We start from the raw sequence: 18,836 nt of genomic DNA on the forward strand, positions 1-18,836 counted from the left end.
AGTCCATCACAATCCTGACTTGTGCCTTGTGTGTTGTGGAAAGGCTTTGGGGAGTCAGGAGGTGACACAATCTCCGCAGAACACCCAGCCTTGACCTGCTTTTTTAGACACAGTATCTATGTGTTTGGTCCAGTTAAGGTTCTGGTCAATAGCAACCCCCAGAATATTGATCGTGGCGATGGTAATTCCATTTAATGTCAAGCAGATGTGACTCTTGTTTCAGATAGTTATTGCCTGGCACTTGTGTGGTGCGATTTGTACTTGCCACGTATCAGACCAAGTCTGAACATAAGAACATAAGAAGTAGGAGCAGCAATATGTCATACGGCTCCTCGGGCCTGCTCTGCCATTCAATAGGATCATGGCTGATCCGAATCTAGACTCACGTCCACTTCCCTGCCCTCCCCCCATAACCCCTAATTCCCTTGTCTGCTATGAAACTGTCTATCTCTGTTTTAAATTGTTTTAATGTTGCAGATTCCACAGCTCTCTGGGGTAGCAAATTCCATAGATTTACGACCCTCTGAGTGAAGAAGTTTCTCCTCATCTCAGTTTTGAAAGGGCAGCCCCTTATTCTAAGATTATGCCCCCTAGTTCGAGACTCACCCATCAGCGGAAACATCCTCACCGCATTCACCCGATCAAGACCCCTCACAATCTTATATGTTTCGATAAGATCTCCTCTCATTCTTCTGAACTCCAATGAGTAGAGGCCCAAACTACTCAATCTTTCCTCATATGCCAACCCCCTCATCTGTGGAGTCAACCGAGTGAACCTTCTCTGAACCACCTCGAGAGCAAGTATATCTTTTCTTAAATATGGAACCCAAAACTGCACGCAGTATTCCAGGTGTGGCCTCACCAATACCCTGTATAACTGCAGAAAGACCTCCCTGTTTTTATACTCCATTCCCCTTGCAATAAAAGCCAAGATTCCATTGGCCTTCCTGATCACCTGCTGCACCTGCCTACTAACTTTTTGTGTTTCATGCACCAGAATCCCCAGATCCCTTTTTAATGTAGCACTTTGCATTTTCTCTCCATTTAGATAATAACTTGCTCTTTGATTTTTTCTGCCAAAGTGCATAATCTCACACTTTCCAATATTATATTACATCTGCCAAATCTCTGCCCACTCACTTAGCCTGTCTATGTCCTTTTGCAGGTTTTTTATGTCCTCCTCACTCACTGCTTTCCCTCCCATCTTTGTATCGTCGGCAAACTTGGATACATTGCACTTGGTCCCTTGTTCCAAATCGTTAATATAGATCGTAAAGAGTTGGGTTCTCATCACTGACCCCTGCGGAACACCACTAGTTACTGATTGCCATCCTGAGAATGAACCATTTATCCCAACTCTTTGTTTTCTGTTAGATAGCCAATCTTCCACCCATGCCAGAATATTACCACCAAACCCGTGACTTTTTATCTTCATCAGTAATCTTTTGTGTGGAACCTTGTCAAATGCCTTTTGGAAGTCCAAATACATTACATCCACTGGTTCCCCTTTATCCAACCTGTATGTTACGTCCTCAAATAATTCGAGTTAATTTGTCAAACATGACTTCCCCTTCATAAAACCATGTTGAGTCTGTCCTATTAAATTATGTTTATCCAAATGTTCTGTTACTGTTTCCTTAATAATGGACTCCAACATTTTGCCAACCACAGATGTTAGGCTAACTGGTCTATAGTTTCCAGCTTTTTGTCAACTTCCCTTCTTAAATAAGGGCGTTAAATTAACAGTTTTCCAATCTGCCGGGACCTTTCCTGAGTCCAGGGATTTTTGGAAAATAATCACCAATGCATCCACAATCCCTACCGCCACTGCTCTCAAGACTCTAAGATGTAGGCCATCAGGTCCGGGGGACTTATCCGCCTTAAGACCCATTATTTTCCCGAGTACCATCTCGTTAGTGATTTCAATCGTGTTTAGTGATATCCTGGGGCTGTGATGATTGACATCGAAAAACCACAAGAATCTTCCTTTGTGCTGGGTATGACTCGAGCCAGTGGAGAGTTTCCCCCCCCCTGCTTCCCATTGACTTCAATGTTGCTAGGGCTCCTTGATGCCACACTCAGTCTAATGCAGCCTTGATGTCAAAGGCGGTCACTCTCAGCTCACCTCTGGAATTCAGCTCTTTTGTCCATTTTTGGACAAAGGCTCTAATGCGGTCTGGAGCCAAGTGGACCTGTTGGAACTCAAAGTGAGCATCGGTGAGTAGGTTATTGGTGAATAAGTGCCACGTAATAGCACTTTCGATGACACATTTCATCACATTGCTCATTTCACCAGACTGTCTATGTCCTCCTGACACCTACTACTATCCCACTCAGTGTTTACTATTTTTCCGAGTTTCGTGTCTTCTGCAAACTTTCAATATATGCTATATATATATGTATATGTATAAGTCTATGGCCTAGAAATTGGGTTTCGGCGCCCCAGCATGTTTGCACCGGAAATTTACCGCCCGCCGCAAAGCCAGTTGTGGCCGCCCCTTATTCACTTTCAGCGCCCCAAAGCAGAACCGGGCGCTGGAACAGGGTGTGCCCACCCCGCTTGGGGCGCTGAAAGTGAATTTCAGTGCTCCCGGTCCCGGTGCGCCACCCGACGCGAAGCGGCAGGCTGCTGTACTGCAGGCCTCCCCCTTCTCTTAAGGGGGAGGTGCCTGCAACGGCCGGAGCCCCGTTTGCAGGTGCCGGCAAAAGAGCCCGGCACAACGGAGAAGTGCCGGGCTCCACGGGAACCAGCCGGCAATGCCGCGGTGGGGGGGTGGAGGAGGCCGGGGAAGGAGGTGCGGGCAGGCGGCTGCCGAAAAGCGGCCGGCCGCACCGCCACTTTAAATAGCGCCACTTAAGCTCCAGCACGGCCCGGTTTACAAAACCTTATTAGCGGCATCCAGGGAAGAGGCGGCCGCTACTGAAGATGGGGATGGGTGCTGTTTCGGCCGGTACCGGGGCACTGCGCACACCGATGTCATCATCGATGCCGGCGCAGCGCTACCGGCTTAAGCCGATTTAAAGACCCACCTAATTTCAGCGGCGGCGCAACTTCAGGTGCAACCCACTCTTGCGCCCCTAAATGGGCGCAAACCCAAGGGAATTTCTAGGCCTATATGTCTATATATAATGTCTATATGTCTATATCATTAATATATATCAAAATGTGCTGTGGTCCGAATAGCGACCCCTGGGGTGCACCACTCTACAGTATCCTCCAGTCTGAACAACAACCGTTCACCACTACTCTCTCTTTTATGTCGCTTAGCCAATGTCCGATCCCCAATATCACTGTCCCTTTGGTCCGAACAAGTCTATTCAATTGCACTTCATCAAATGCATTTTAAAGACCATATAGACAACATCAACCACACTACACTCATCAAACCTCCCTGTTATTCATCACAGACCTCAATCAAGTTTGTCAGACAAACTTTGCCGTTAACGTATCGTGCAGGTTGTCATTTATTAATCCTTGTTTTTTTCAAGTGACACATAATTTTCTCTGGAAATATGGCCTCTCGAAGTTTCTCCACCAATGACGTTAGGCTGGCTGGCCTGTAGCTACTTGGGTTATCCCTCAATCATTTTTTTAGAGAAGGTTTAACATTTGCAACCCTCCAATCGTCTGGTACCAATTCCATATCCGAGGAGGATTGAAATATTCTGGACAGAGCCTGCGCTATTTCCACCATTCCTTCCCTGATCAACCCTCATACATCCCATCCAGACCGGGGAAATGTTCTACTTTACTGTGGTACAAAAAGTGCTGGATTGAAAGTGGTTAACTGAATCTGTTTGTTCAGTGACTGTAATTAATGTCAGTCTCCACGGGGTTAACTGAATCTGTTTGTTCAGTGACTGTAATTAATGTCAGTCTGCACGTGTTAACTGAATTTGTTTGTTCAGTGACTGTAATTAATGTCAGTCTCTATGGACCCTAATTGTATCAGTGCAGGATTTTCCCTCTTCTATTATTAAGGGACTCCTTTCAATGTGTTATCCCATAGTTTCAGTGAGAGCATCACCTCCGGCAACAACAGGGATCAGCGCGCTGCATCACAGAGCGGCAGCCGGAATCTGAGAACAGTAGATTGGAATGTTACAACAATGGTTCAGAAACTGAGAACAGTAGATTGGAATGTTACAAGAATGGGTTGGAATCTGAGAACAGTAGATTGGAATGTTACAACAATGGGCAGGTTTTTCAGCTGGCAGTTTGACTATCTTTTAGATCATTATAAATATCTATCATTAGCTGATCGGATAAATATGGCACTTCTGCTTATTCAATACATTTACTATCCGCTCCTTGCTGCTGTTGGTGTTCCTGGTAAGTCTCTCTATCCAGCTATTCTATAAACCATGTTTTACTGTATTACTGTGCTTGTCATTTACTCTCCCCTCCTGACGGTGGTTGTTGTTCCAGGTCAGTCTCTCTCTCCAGCTATTAACTATGCAATCCTTTGCTAACTGTATTACTATTCTTCCTTCTGTGCTGCTGTTGGTGTCCTTGGTAAGTCCCTATATACAGAAATTGGAACTGTAAACCACATTTCACTGTATTACTCTTTGTTACTTAAATCTTGGGAAGAGCAAGCCATTTTCTTCGGTCCTCATCCTTAAGATCAAAACCCACCATGGCCTCACCCCTACAATTAGTCCCAGTCCCTGCTCTTTTACCATAGTCCTGCAATTTGTTCCCCTTCAAGTGTTTGTCCAATTCCCATTTTAAAGTTAATTTATTTCCCTCTGTAACTCTCCCAATCATTCTGTCTCTATTTTTCTTTCTCGGTTTTGTCCTCCCACATCTCGCTCTCCATCTCTTGCTCAAAGACTCATACAATGGCACAGCACAGGAGGAGACCATTCGGCCCATCATGTCTGTGCCAGCTCTTTGAAAGAGCTATCTATATAGCCCTACCCTTTAGCCAGAGCCCTGTAAAACTTCCCCTTCTACTAATTATCCAATTCCCTTTCAAAAGTTACTGTTGAATCTGTTTCCACCACGTTCTCAAACAGTGCATTGCAAATCCAAGCAACTCTGTGTAAAGAAAATTCTCCTCATCTCTCTTCCGGTTCTTTTTCCAATTACCTTAAATATGTGCCCTCTGGTTACCCTCCATTCTGCTACTGGAAACTGACTCACTCTATCAAAAGCCAGCATGGTTTTCAACATCTCTATTGAATCGCCCCTTATGGAAAAGGACATAGATAGACCAGGTGTAAAAGTTCTCAATTGGGGAAGTGCCACTTTTACTAAGCTGAGACGTGATTTTACAAATGTGGACTGGAAACAGCAACTTTAAGGGAAATCAGTGTCAGAGGCAGCCAAAGTTGAGATAGTCAGGGTTCAGAGCAAATTTGTTCCCAATACCTGAAAAGGAAGGGTCTCCCAAACCTAGAGCCCCCTGAATGGCAAGGGGCAGACAGAGTAGGGTAAGGCAAAAAAAGGGATGCTTTAGAGAGATACCAAGAGCTTAATAATATGGAAAGCCAAGAGGAGTATAGAAAGTGTAGGGGTGAAATTTGTAAAAAGGTAACTAGGAAAGCACAGCGAGGGCATCCAAAATATTGGCAAGGAAAACCGAAAGATATTTTACAAATAAATAAAGGACAAAAGGATAACTAAGGAAAGATAGGTCCTTTCAGAGTCCAAAAAGGTAACCAGAGTGTGAAGGCGGAAGACGTGGGCATGGATCTAAATAAATACTTTGTGTCAGTCTTCACAAAAAGAGGGATGATGTAGACATTGTAGTTAAGGAGAAGGAGTGTGAAATATTAGATGAGATAAACATAGTGAGAGATGAAACATTAAGGGGTTTAGCATCTTTGAAAGTAGATAAATCATGAGGCCTGGATGAAATGTATCCCATGCTGTTAAGAGAGGCGAAGGCGGAAATAGCGGAGGCTCAGACCATCATTTTCCAAACCTCTCTGGCTACTGACATGGTCAAGAGGACTGGAGGACTCCTAACATTGTACCGTTGTTTAAAAAGGGAGAAAGAGATAGACCAAGTAATTACAGGCCAGTCAGCCTACATCGGCGTTAAAAAAAATATTGGAATAATTCTAATGGTCAGTATAAATCGGCATTTAGAAAGTCAAGGATTACTCAAGGACAGATGGCATGGATTTATTAAGGGAAGGTCGTGCCTGAGTAAATTGATTGATTTTTTTGAGAACATAACGAGGAGGGTCGATGAGGGTAGAGCATTTGATGTAGTTCACATAGATATTAGCAAAGGTCCCAAATGACAGGTTGGTCAAAAATGTAAAAACCCATGGCATTCAAGGGAACGTGGCAAGTTGGTCCCAAAATAGGCTCAGTATCAGGAAGCAAAGGGTAATGGTCGACGGATGTTTATGTGATTGGAAGGCTGTTTTCAGTGGGCTTCCGCAGGGCTCAGTACTAGGTCACTTTCTTTTTGTGGTATACATCAATAACTTAGACTTCAATGTTGGGGCCACGATTAATAAGTTTGCATATGATACAAAATTGGCTGTGTGGCTGCTAATGAAGAAGAAAGCTGCAGACTGCAGGAAGATATGAATGGATTGGACAGGTGGGCAGAATATTGTCAAATGGAATTCAATCCAGAGAAGTGAGAGATAAGGCATTTGGGGAGGATTAAGAAGACAAGGGAATACACAATAAATGGTAGGGTAATGAGAAATATAGAGCAACAGATAGATATTGGATGTCATGTCCACAGATCCCTGAAGGTATCAGGACAGGTAGATCAATTGGTTCAGAAGGCATACAGGATACTTTGAGTTAAATATCCGAGGCACAGAATAAAAGAGCAGGGAGGTTATGCTAGAACTGTATAAAACAAAAGTTTAACCACAGCTACAGTACTGTGTACTGTTCTGGTCATCACATTGCAGGAAATACATGATTGCACGAGAAAGGGTACAGAGGAGATTTACGACTTCGTTGCCAGGAGTGGGGAATTTTAACTACGAGGAAGAATTGGATAGGCTGGGGTTGTTGTTTTCTTTGGAACAGAGCAGGTTGAGGGGAGATTTAATTGAGGTGTATAAAGTTATGAAAGGCCTCGATAGATGTATTTCCCTTCGCAGAGAGGTCAATAACCAGGGGGCATAGATTTAAAGTAACTGGTAGAATCATTAGAGGGCAGACGAGGCGAATGTTTTCACCCAGAGGGAGGTGTGGCTCTGGAACTCACTGCCTGAAAGGTTGGTAAAGGCAGAAAACATCATCACATTTAAAAAGTACTTGGATATTCACTTGACGTGCCGTACTCTACAGGACTACGAACCAAGAGCTGGAAAGTGGGATAAGGGTGGATAGCACTTATGTGACCAGCACAGACTCGATGGGCCGAATGGCCTCCTTCTGTGCCATAAATTTCTATGATTGTATAATTCTATGTTTATGAAACATCTCTGCTCTAAAATGAACATAAACTACATCCATTGATTGCCCTGCTAGTTACATCCACAAAAAACTCTAATAAATTTGTCAAACACGATTTCCCTTTCATAAAACCATGTTGACTCTGCCTAATCATGTTATGATTTTCTAAATGACTTGATGCCACTTCATTAACATTTTCCCGATGACTGATGTCAGGCTAAATGGCCTGAAGGTCCCTGTGTGTTCTCACCCTCCTTTGCGACCTTTCAATCTGCTGGGACCATTCTAGAATCTAGGGACTTTTGGAAGATCAAAACCAATGCATCCACTATCTCTTCAGCCACATCTTCTAGAACCCTAGGATGTAGGCCGTTGGATTCAGGAGATTTTTCGACTTTTAGTCCCATTAGTTGCGATAGTACCTTTTCTTTACTTATTTTAATTTGGTTAGGTTCCTCACACTCATTACACCCTTGGTGGTTCCCCAACATTTTGGCATGCCTTTTCTGTCTTTTTTTTAATTCATTGATGGGATGTGGGCATCGCTGGCTGGCTAGGCCTGCATTTAGTGCCCATCCCTAATTACCCTTGAGAAGATGGTGGTGAGCCACTTTCTTGAACCGCTGCAGTCCATATGGTGGAGGTACACCCTCAATGCTGTTAGGAAGGGAGTTCCAGGATTTTGGCCCAGCGACAGTGAAGGAACGGCGATACAGGTCCAAGTCAGGATGGTGTGTGGCTTGGAGGGGAACTTGTCGGTGGTGATGTACCCATGAATCTGGTGCCCTTTTCCTTCTAAGTGGTAGAGGCCGCGGGTTTGGAAGGTACTGTTGAAGGAGCTTTTTTCGAGTTGCTGCAGTGCATCTTGTAGATGGTACACACTGCAGCCACAGTGCGCCGGTGGTGGAGGGAGACAATGTTGAAGGTGGATGGAGTGCCAATCAAGCGGGCTGCTTTATCCTGAATAATGTCGAGCTTCTTGAGTGTTGTTGGAGCTGCATTCATTCAGACAAGTGGAGATTATTCAATCACACTCCTGACTTGTGCCTTGTAGATGGTGGAAAGGCTTCGGGCAGTCAGGAGGTGAGACACTCGCCGCAGAATCCCCAGCCTCTATCCTGCTCTTGTAGCCAAAATATTTATGCGGCTGGTCCAGTTCAGGGTCTGATCAATGGTAACCCCTAGGATGTTGATAGTGGGGGATTCAGCGATGGTAATGCCATTGAATGTCAAGGGGAGATGGACAGAGTCTCGCTTGTTGGAGATGGTCATTGCCTGGCACTTGTCTGGTGTGAATGTTACTTGCCACTTGTCAGCCCAAGTCTGAATGTTGTCCAGGTCTTGCTGCATATGGACACGGAATGCGTCAGTATCTGAAGAGGCTTGAATGGTGCTGAACAGTGTGCATATCATCAGCGAACATCCCCACTTCTGACCTTATGATGGAGGGAAGGTCATTGAAGAAACAGCTGAAGATGGTTGGGCCTAGGACACTGCCCTGAGGAACTCCTGCAGTGATGTCATGTGATTGAGATGATTGACCTCCAACAACCACAGCCAACTTCCTTTGTGCTAGGTATGATTCCAACCAATGTCTTCTACTGTGAAGACAAATACAAAATAGTTGTTTTACGTATCTTCAATTTTTTTATTCCCCATTATAATTTCTCCTGTCTCAGCCTCTAAGGGAGCAATGTCTACTTTTGCTTCTTTTTTCCTTTTTACATACTTGTAGAAACTCTTATGTTCTGCTTTTATATTTCTTGCTAGTTTTCACTCGTAATCTATTTCTTCCCTTTTTATTAATGATGGTACGTCCGAGCCACGTTTGGTGATGGACATTGAAGTTTCCCCCTCCCGACCCAGAGAATAATTTGTGTCCTTCATGCTTTCGGTGCTCCCATCAACTGGTGTTCATCATGAAGATGAGCTGATTCATCAGCTGATGGAGGGTGGTAGATGGTAATCGGCAGGAAGTTGCCTTGCCCATATATGAGTGGAAGCCATGAGACTTCATTATATCCTTAGGCAATGTTGAGGATACGCAGGGTCTCGCCCACGTGACTGTATAACACTGTGCCCCCACCACTGGTTGGCCTGTGCTGACGGAGGAACAGGACACAGCCTGGGATGGTGATGGAAGATTCGCGAATGTTGACTTATAGTTATGGTTCTGTGTGTATGATGATCACAGAATCACAGAATCACAGAAACCCCACAGTGCAGATAAAGGCCATTTCGGCCCATCGAGCCTGCACCGACACATATCCCACCCGATCCCCGTAACCCCTACACCAACACATATCCCACCCTATCCCCGTAACCCCACGTATTTAATCCCTCTAACACTAAGGGTCAATTTATTATAGCCAATCAACCTAACCTAACCAATCAACCTAATGCGAGAATTCAATGGCAAAGAAATTCGGGACCCCACGTATGAGTACACGTTGAGTACTCACGTGTAGGCCCAGCGAAAGTGCCAGTTTCGTGCATGCACTGCACATGCATGGGAAACTAGAACTTCCGTTCTCTTTAAAGAAAGGGTTCAGATGTGGAAGACATGCGCTGTAGAGGCAGTGCGTGTATATTGAACTTATGTTTTTTTCCCCATGTTTTTCCGGGAGGGTAAGTCTCCAGGAGTTACACATGTAAAAACCTGGAGCAAGTCCTGTTTTTAACAAAGTAAATGGTGAATTAATTTAAATTAAAACATTTTTTCACAGGTTTATTATTTTTAAATACTTTAAAGAAAGGTAAGTTTATTGTTAGCACCGTTATAAAATGTAATTAATTCTTTCAAAAGTTTAAATTATTGTTTAAAATAGTTATTTTATGTAATTTAGAGATATTTTTAAAATGTGATCTTTTGTTAAGTTTATTTGAAGTTTTAGTGTTGTTTTGGTCCTTGTAGTATTTATAGTTCTGACAGCTCGTCTTGTCAATTTTATGAATGGGCATTCCCTGCTACCATTGGCTCTCCATGGCCCACGTGAACCCAGGGGACGTTTTGAACTAACTGCACTCCTGGGATAACAAGCACTGCGTGCCTGCAGTTGGAGCATGCCCAGGATCGGAATCCCATACGAGCCCACAGCTCAATGGCCGGCGCAGTAGGTAAGTGCAGTTGGGAGGCTTGCACCTGTGGGCAGCCTCCTACCCGAATTTCAGGGCCATCCAGAGCGTTTCATGGAGTATTGAGAAGCTTACAGGTTATTAATCTCATTGATTCATATTTTAAACGTTTTGCTTTGATTCCTTGGTACCAACCCCTTGCTCCTTTAAATTTTTCTTCCCCTCGGTCAAACACCATGACAGATTAGTCTGGGTAAGGTCAATCTTTCTAAATATGTTCTTCTTATTCTTGTTCTCGATTCAGGCAGTACAGAAATGAACTGGGAATTGAATTCCAGCTCTGGGGCTGGAGCAGTGTATTCTAGGCATCCCTAGGAACTGAATTCATGGAGAGAGGTGCGAGCAGTGTAAACGCGATGGACCTAGGAATGAAATTCCTGGACTGAGGCGGGAGCAGTGTAATCAAGGCAGCCCTGGGAATCAAATTCCTGGACTGAGGCGGGAGCAGTTTTTTCTAGGTGGCCGCGGGAATGAAATCCCTGGACAGAGGCAGGAGCAGTGTAATCTAGGCAGACTTCGGAATGAAATTCCTGGACTGAGGTGGGAGCAGGGTAATCTAGGCAGCCCTGGGAATGGAATTCCTCGACTGAGGAGGGAGCAGTCTAATCGAGGCGGCCCTGGATATGAAATTCCTGGATTTAGGCGGGAGCAGTGTACTCTAGGGTGCATGGGAATGAAGTTCCTGGATTGAGGCGGGAGTAGTGTAATTTAGGGACCTGGGAATTAAGTTCCTGGATTGAGGCGGGAGCAGTGTAATCAAGGTGGCCCTGGGAATGAAATTCCTGGATTGAGGCAGGAGCAGTGTAATCAAGGCCGCCCTGGGAATTGCATTTTTGGATTTAGAACGGAGCAGTGTAATCTAGGCGGCCCTGGGAATTAAATTCCTGGAGCGAGGCCGGAGCAGTTTAATCTAGGCAGCCCTGGGGATGAAGTTCCTGGATTAATGTGGGAGCTGTGTAATCTAGGTGTCCCTGGGAATGAAATTCTTGGACTGAGGCGGGAGCAGCATAATCTACGCGGGCATGGGAATGAAATTCCTGGACTGAGGCGGGAGAAGCATAATCTAGGCAGACGTGGGAATTAAATTCCTGGACTGAAGTGGGAGCAATGTAATCTCGGCAGACAAGGGAATGAAATTCCTGGATTGAGGCACGGGCAGTGTAATCTAGGCAGCCCTGGGAATTAAATCCCTTCACTCCACTTGGCCAGTGCTGGGACTAGAGTCCTGGCGAATCATATAACTAGGGCTGTAGAGAGGGCTTTAAACTAATTAGTGGGGGGGAGGTTTCTAGAGAGCAAATAATAGAAATGACAACAGAGATGGTCATAGATTTAGGTAGCAGTGGGGGAATTAAAAAACAGAACGTGTCTGGAAGCGACAGAAGGTATGGAGTAAAAAGTAAAGTACTAAAAAGGGAAAAAACAGGAATGTTACAATCCATATTTGAAAGTTCTTTATCTGAATGCACGTAGCATTCGTAACAAAATGATTGAGTTAACAGCACAAATTACGACATATGGGTATGATCTTGTGGCCATTACAGCAACATGGCTGCAGGGTGACCATGACAGGGAATTAAACATACCAGGTTATTTAACAATCAGGAAGGACAGGCAGGAAGGGAGAGGAAGTGGGCTGCTATGTTAATAAAGGAAGGAATCACTATAATACAGAGAAATGATATTGGATCAAAGGAGCAGGATAGTGAAACAGTTTGGCTGGAGAAAAGGAATAATAAGGGGAGAAAAACACCAGTGGGTGTAGTCTATAGGCCTCCGAACAGTTGCAACTCTGTTGGATGGCGTATTAATCAGGAAATAGTTGAGGCTTGTAATAAGTGAACAGCTATAATTATGGGGGATTTTAATTATCATATTAACTGGACAAATCAAATTGGGCAGAGCAGCCTTGAGGATGAGTTCATTGAGTGTATTAGGGATGGGTTTCTTGAGCAGTATGTTAACTGAACCGACCAGGGGCAAACAATCTTAGATTTGGTCCTGTGTAATGAGAGAGGATTAATTAAAAATGTCCTAGTAAAGGATCCCCTTGGAATGAGTGACCATAACATGGTTGAATTCCATATTCAATTAGAGGGTGAGAAGGTTGGTTCTCAAACAAGTGTGCTGAGCTTCAATAAAGGAGACTATGAAGGTATGAGAGCGGAATTGATTAGAGTGGACTGGGAAAATAGATTTAAGGGTAAGACGGTACATGATCAGTGGTGTACATTTAAGGAGTTATTTTACAACATCCAAAAAAAAAATATTCCACTCAGGAAAAAAGGGTGTAAAAGATACGATAGCCATCCGTGGCTAAGTAAAGTAATTAAGGATAGTATCCGACTAAAAACAACGGCATATAAGGTAGCCAAATCTAGTGGGAGGATGGAAGAATGGGAAGTCTTTAAAAGACAGCAAAAAATAACTAAAAGACTGATTAAGAAAGGGAAGATAGATTATGAAAGTAAATTAGCAAAAAATATAATAACAGACAGCAAAAATTTATATAGTTAAATAAAAAGAAAAAGGGTGGTTAAAGTAAATATTGGTCCCTGAGAGGATGAGACCGGGAAATTAATGGTGGGAAGCATGGAGATGGCAAAAACACTGAACAATTATTTTGTACCAGTCATTACAGTAGAGGACACTAAGAATATCCCAACACTGGACAAACAGGGGGCTCTAGCGGGGGAGGAACTAAATACGGTTAAAATCACTAAGGAAGTGGTACTTGATAAAATAATGGGACTCAAGGCGGATAAATCCCCTGGACCTGATGGCTTGCATCCTAGGGTCTTGAGGGAAGTGGCGGTAGGGATTGTGGGTGCATTGGTAATAATTTTCCAAAACACACTGGACTCAGCAAAGGTCCCGGCAGATTGGAAAACTGCTAATGTTACACCCTTATTTAAAAAGGGTAGTAGGCAGAAGGCTGGAAACTATAGACCTGTTAGCCTAACATCTGTGGTTGGTAAAATGTTAGAGTACATTATTAAGGAGACAGTAACGGGACATTTGGATAAACATAATTTAATATTACAAACTCAGCATGGTTTCATGAAGGGGAAGACATTTTTGACAAATTTGCTTGAGTTTTTTGAGGAAGTAACTTACAGGGTGGATAAAGGGGAACTAGTGGACGTAATGTATTTAGACTTCGAAAAGGCATTTGACAAGGTGCCACACTGATGAGCTATCAATTACTCATAAAAGACTGAGAGTTAAGAGTGTAACTAAAGGCTTTTATTAACAAAAGAATGAAGGTCTGCCTCGAGTGGTCGACCGGTCTAGAATACAAAGGGCTGGGGAGCAGTCACCTTTATACTAGGACTTGTGGGAGGAGTCAGCCGAGGCATGTCCAGGCATGTACACAGTGGAATACAAACAGTGATTTACCACATTCACCCCTTGTTTAAAATTGAGTCCGGCGAGATGAAGTGTATTAAAAGTTAGTGTATTGGAGTCTCTCTGGAGGTCTTGTCTGTCGCTGTGATCGGCGTGGCGACGGCAGGGGCAGTGGAGCTTCCGGCGTCGAGTCCAGCGTAGGCTGTGGCACAGGCGTGTCGTCCTCGTAGATGTCGAGCGGGTCGCGGGGCCCAGGCCTGCCGTCTGCTGGGGCTGGATATCGGATCGTGGGGGGGGTGGTAGTGAGTAGTGGGTTACTGCGGCCCCCGAGGGTGCAAGGTCTCTTATGGAGACTGTGTCCTCCCGCCCGTCCGGGTATGCAATGTAAGCATACTGGGTGTTGCCGTGGAGGCGGTCGACCCTCTCGACCAGTGGGTCCGTTTTATGGGTCCTCACGTGTCTTCTCAGTAGGACCGGCCCTGGGGACGTCAGCCATGGCGGTAGCGATGTTCCCGATGTGGACTTCCTTGGGAAGACAAACATTTTCTCATGAGGGGTGGCGTTAGTGGCAATGCAGAGCAGTGACCGAATAGAGTGGAGCGCATCGGGGAGCACATCCTGCCAGCGGGAGGTTGGAAGGCCCCTAGACTTTAACGCTAGCAGGACGGCCTTCCAAACTGTCGCATTTTCTCTTTCCACCTGTCCGTTCCCCCGGGGGTTGTAACTGGTGGTCCTGCTTGGGGCAATACCCCTAGTTAGCAGGTACTGACGGAGTTCGTCGCTCATAAACGATGAGACCCGGTCTCTATGGATATAGCTGGGGAAACCGAACAGGGTGAAGAGGTTGTTCAGACATTTAATGACCGTGGCACTGGTCATGTCCGGGCAGGGGATGGCGAACGGGAAACGGGAGTACTCATCAATAATATTGAGGAAGTACACATTGCGGTCAGAGGAGGGGAGAGGCCCTTTAAAATCAATGCTCAGGCGCTTGAAGGGGCGAGTGGCTTTTATCAGGTGGGCCCTGTCTGGTCTATAAAAGTGCGGTTTGCACTCAGCGCAGACTTGGCAATTCCTGGTCATGGTCCTGACCTCCTCAATAGAGTAAGGCAGGTTGCGGGCCTTGATGAGGTGGAAGAACCTGGTGACCCCCGGGTGGCAGAGGTCATTGTGGAGGGCCCGCAGTCTATCGATCTGCGCGCTGGCGCAGGTGCCACGCGATAGCGCATCCAGGGGTTCATTGAGCTTCCCGGGCCGGTACAAGATCTCGTAATTGTAGGTGGAAAGTTCGATTCTCCACCTCAAGATCTTGTCATTTTTGATTTTGCCCCTCTGCTTGTTGTTAAACATGAAAGCAACTGAACGCTGGTCAGTGAGCAGGGTAAATCGTTTTCCGGCCAGGTAGTGCCTCCAATGATGCACAGCCTCCACAATCGCCTGGGCCTCCTTCTCAACAGCGGAGTGTCTGGTCTCCGGGCCTTGGAGGGTTCGTGAAAAGAAGGCCACGGGTCTCCCAGCCTGATTGAGGGTAGCGGCCAGGGCAAAGTCGGACACGTCGCTTTCCACCTGGAAGGGGATGGATTCGTCCACTGCGTGCATGGTGGCTTTGGCAATGTCCTCCCTGATACGGTGGAAGGCTAAGCGGGCCTCTGCCGTCAAGGGAAAAGAGGTGGACTTGATCAGCAGACGGGCCTTGTCCGCATAGTAGGGGACCCACTGGGCGTAATAGGAGAAAAACCCTTGGCACATCTTCAGGGCCTTGAGGCAGTGGGGCAGTGGGAGTTCCATAAGGGGACACATCCGGTCGGGGTCGGGGCCGATGACTCCGTGTTCCACAACACAGCCAAGGATGGCGAGGCGGTTTGTGCGGAATATGCACTTCTCCTTGTTATATGTCAAGTTTAGGAGTTGGGCGGTGCGGAGGAATTTTTCGAGGTTTGCATCATGGTCCTGCAAGTCACGGCCGCAGATGGTCACATTGTCCAGATATGGGAAAGTGGCCTGCAACGCATTTTGATCTACCATCCGGTCCATCTCCCTTTGGAAGACGGAGACCCCGTTGGTGACGCCAAAGGGAACCCTAAGGAAGTGATAGAGGTGGCCGTTTGCCTCAAAGGCAGTGTCCTGGTGGTCCTCAGGGCGGATGGGGAGCTGGTGGTACGCTGATTTTAGGTCAATGGTCGAGAATACGCGGTACTACGCGATCTGGTTGACCATATCAGCTATGCGGGGGAGTGGGTAGGCGTCCAGCAGGGTGTAACGATTTATTGTCTGTCTGTAGTCGATGACCAGGCGCTGCTTCTCGCCAGTCTTAACGACCACAACCTGGGCTCGCCAGGGGCTGGTGCTGCCCTCAATAATCCCTTCCTTCACGAGCCGCTCCACTTCGGTTTTAATGAAAATCCTGTCCCCTGTATCGCCTGCTCTTTGTGGCGATGGGCTTACAGTCGGGGGTGAGGTTAGCAAACAGTGGGGGGGTGGTGACTCTGAGTGTGGAAAGGTTGCACCTGGTGCGCGGCGGGCAATTTGGAAGCTGCTGGCTGTGGACTGTGAGTGGGGGTAGGGGTCCACCGTACGCCATCGTAACACTTTTAAGGTGGCACTGAAAATCTAACCCCAGCAGAACGGCAGCGCAGAGGTCGGGCAGGACCAGGAGTTTAAAATGATCGTACACAGTCCCGTCTACTACGAGTGTCACCATGCAGTAGCCGCCGATGTCCGCCGACTGGGACTCGGAGGCCATAGAAATCCGCTGGTACGCAGGCAGGACTGGGAGAGAGCAACGACGCACCGTGTCGGGGTGGATGAAGCTCTCCGTGCTCCCAGAGTCAAAAAGGCAGATTGTATCGTGACCATTTACCTTAATGTCCATTGTGGAACTGGCTAGCTGGTGCGGTCTCGCTTGGTCCAGTGTAACGGATGCCAGCGTAGGGGTCGGTGTGTCACTGCGGGTATCAGATGAGGCGGTGTTGGGGGCCTGCTGCGTTCCGGCTGTCGTCCAAAATGGCGGCGTCCATGATCCCCATGTGGCTGGAGGTGTCAAAAATGGCTGCTGTACTGGTGGTTCGCACATGGCCGGGGAGGCCCAAGATGGCGGCCCGCATGGCCCACACGCGGCGCTGCTGGGGTTCGGGATGGCTTTGGCCCTGCAGACGCTAGCGTAGTGTCCCTTCTTCCCGCAGCCCGAGCAGGTCGCGTTTTTCGCCGGGCAGCGCGCTCTAGGGTGCTTTGCCTGGCCACAGAAGTAGCATTTCTGGCCTTGGGGCACTGCTGTCTGGCCTTGGGACACTGCTGCGGTAGTTGGGCCGTTGCTGGGGTGTGGCTGGGGTGGCACGGCGCTATGAGACGGTCCTACCGTGTCCCAGGCTGTCATTCCCCGCGGCGTCCACGGTGCAGAGGAGTAGGCATCCATGCCCTGGTAGGCTGCATCCAATGAAAGTGCGAGTTCAAAGGCCTTGTTGAGCTCGAGGTCACTCTGCTCCAACAGTCGCTGTCGGGTGTAGTTGGACCTGTGGCCCGCTACAAAGCGTCCCGGATAAGTTCCTCTGTGTTCACGGCGGCCTTTACATCCTTACACCCACAGGCCTGGCCGAGCACAGACAGTGCCTGAAGGTATTCCACGGTCGATTCCCCAGGTGGTTGTTTACGACTCCCCAGAAGGTGCCTGGCATACACTTCGTTCACTGGGCGCGTGTACTAGTCCTTGAGGAGCTTGATGGCGTCCGCGTACGAGGTCGCGTCTTGGTTGACCGAGTACACTCGGTGGTTCACTTTGGAGGTCAGGACATCCAGTTTGTCCTCGTCCGATTTGACCGTTGCAGCGGAGGCGATCAGGAATTTTTCGAAACACTTAAGCCAGTGAGTAAACTTGGTGGATGAGTGCGCCTCCCGATGATCTAAGTCCAGGCATGCTGGTGTGAGGATCTTCTCCATTATAAAAATGTTGTTAATAAAATTGATGCGCTATCAATTACTCATAAAAGACTGAGAGTTAAGAGAGTAACTAAAGGCTTTTATGAACAAAGGAATGAATGTCTGCCTCGAGTGGTCGACCGGTCCAGAATACAAAAGGGCTGGGGAGCAGTCACCTTTATACTAGGACTCGTGGGAGGAGTCAGCCGAGGCTTGTCCAGGCATGTGCACAGTGGAATACAAACAGTGGTTTACCACACACACGAAAGATTATTGCTCAAGATAAAAAATCACGGGATTGGGGGTAATATTCTGGCGTGGGTGGAGGATTGGCTCTCTAACAAAAAGCAGAGAGTTGGGATAAATGGTTCGTTCTCAGATTGGCAACCAGTAACTAGTGGTGTTCCGCAGGGGTCAGTGCTGGGTCCCCAACTCTTTACAATCTATATTAACGATTTGGAGGTGGGGACCGAGTGTAACATATCAATGTTTGCAGATGATACAAAGATGGGACGGAAAGTAGTGAGCGAGGAGGAGACAAAAAACCTGCAAAGGGACATAGACAGGCTAAGTAAGTGGGCAGAGATTTGGCAGATGGAATACAATACTATGTGAGGTTATGCACTTTGGCAGGAAAAATCATAGAGCAAGTTATTATCTTAATGGCAAGAAACTAGAAAGTACTGTAGTACAAAGGGATCTGGGGGTCCTGGTGCACGAAACTCAAAAAGTTAGTATGCAGGTGCAGCAAGTGATCAAGATGGCCAATGGAATGTTGGCTTTTATTGCTAGCGGAATGGAATATAAAAACAGGGAGGTATTGCTGCAGTTGTACAAGGTATTGGTGAGACCGCACCTGGAATACTTAAGAAAAGACATACTTGCTCTCGAGTCAGTACAAAGAAGGTTCACTCGGTTAATCCCGGGGATGAGGGGATGGTCAGATGAGGAGAGGTTGAGTAGATTGGGACTCTACTCATTGGAGTTCAGAAGAATGAGAGGCGATCTTATTGAAACATATAATATTGTGAAGGGGCTTGCTCAGGTGCATGCGGTG

At 46.7% G+C, this 18,836-nt stretch overlaps 1 protein-coding gene across 1 annotated transcript in view; it reads left to right on the plus strand.

The window, feature by feature from the left end:
- The first annotated feature begins 4,022 nt into the window (after nucleotides 1–4,022).
- The window catches only part of LOC147101993 (putative G protein-coupled receptor 139), a 28,315-nt gene continuing 13,501 nt past the window's right edge, over nucleotides 4,023–18,836 (plus strand). The window contains exon 1 of the mRNA XM_085965066.1: nucleotides 4,023–4,333. Within this exon, the coding sequence (XP_085821192.1) occupies nucleotides 4,111–4,333 (223 nt within the window). The 5' untranslated portion in view covers nucleotides 4,023–4,110. The remainder of the gene's footprint in view (nucleotides 4,334–18,836) is intronic.

Source organism: Somniosus microcephalus, chromosome 22, assembly GCF_052327205.1.
Source record: "Somniosus microcephalus isolate GS21.2 chromosome 22, FLI_Smic_1.0, whole genome shotgun sequence".
Taxonomy (NCBI): domain Eukaryota; kingdom Metazoa; phylum Chordata; class Chondrichthyes; order Squaliformes; family Somniosidae; genus Somniosus; species Somniosus microcephalus.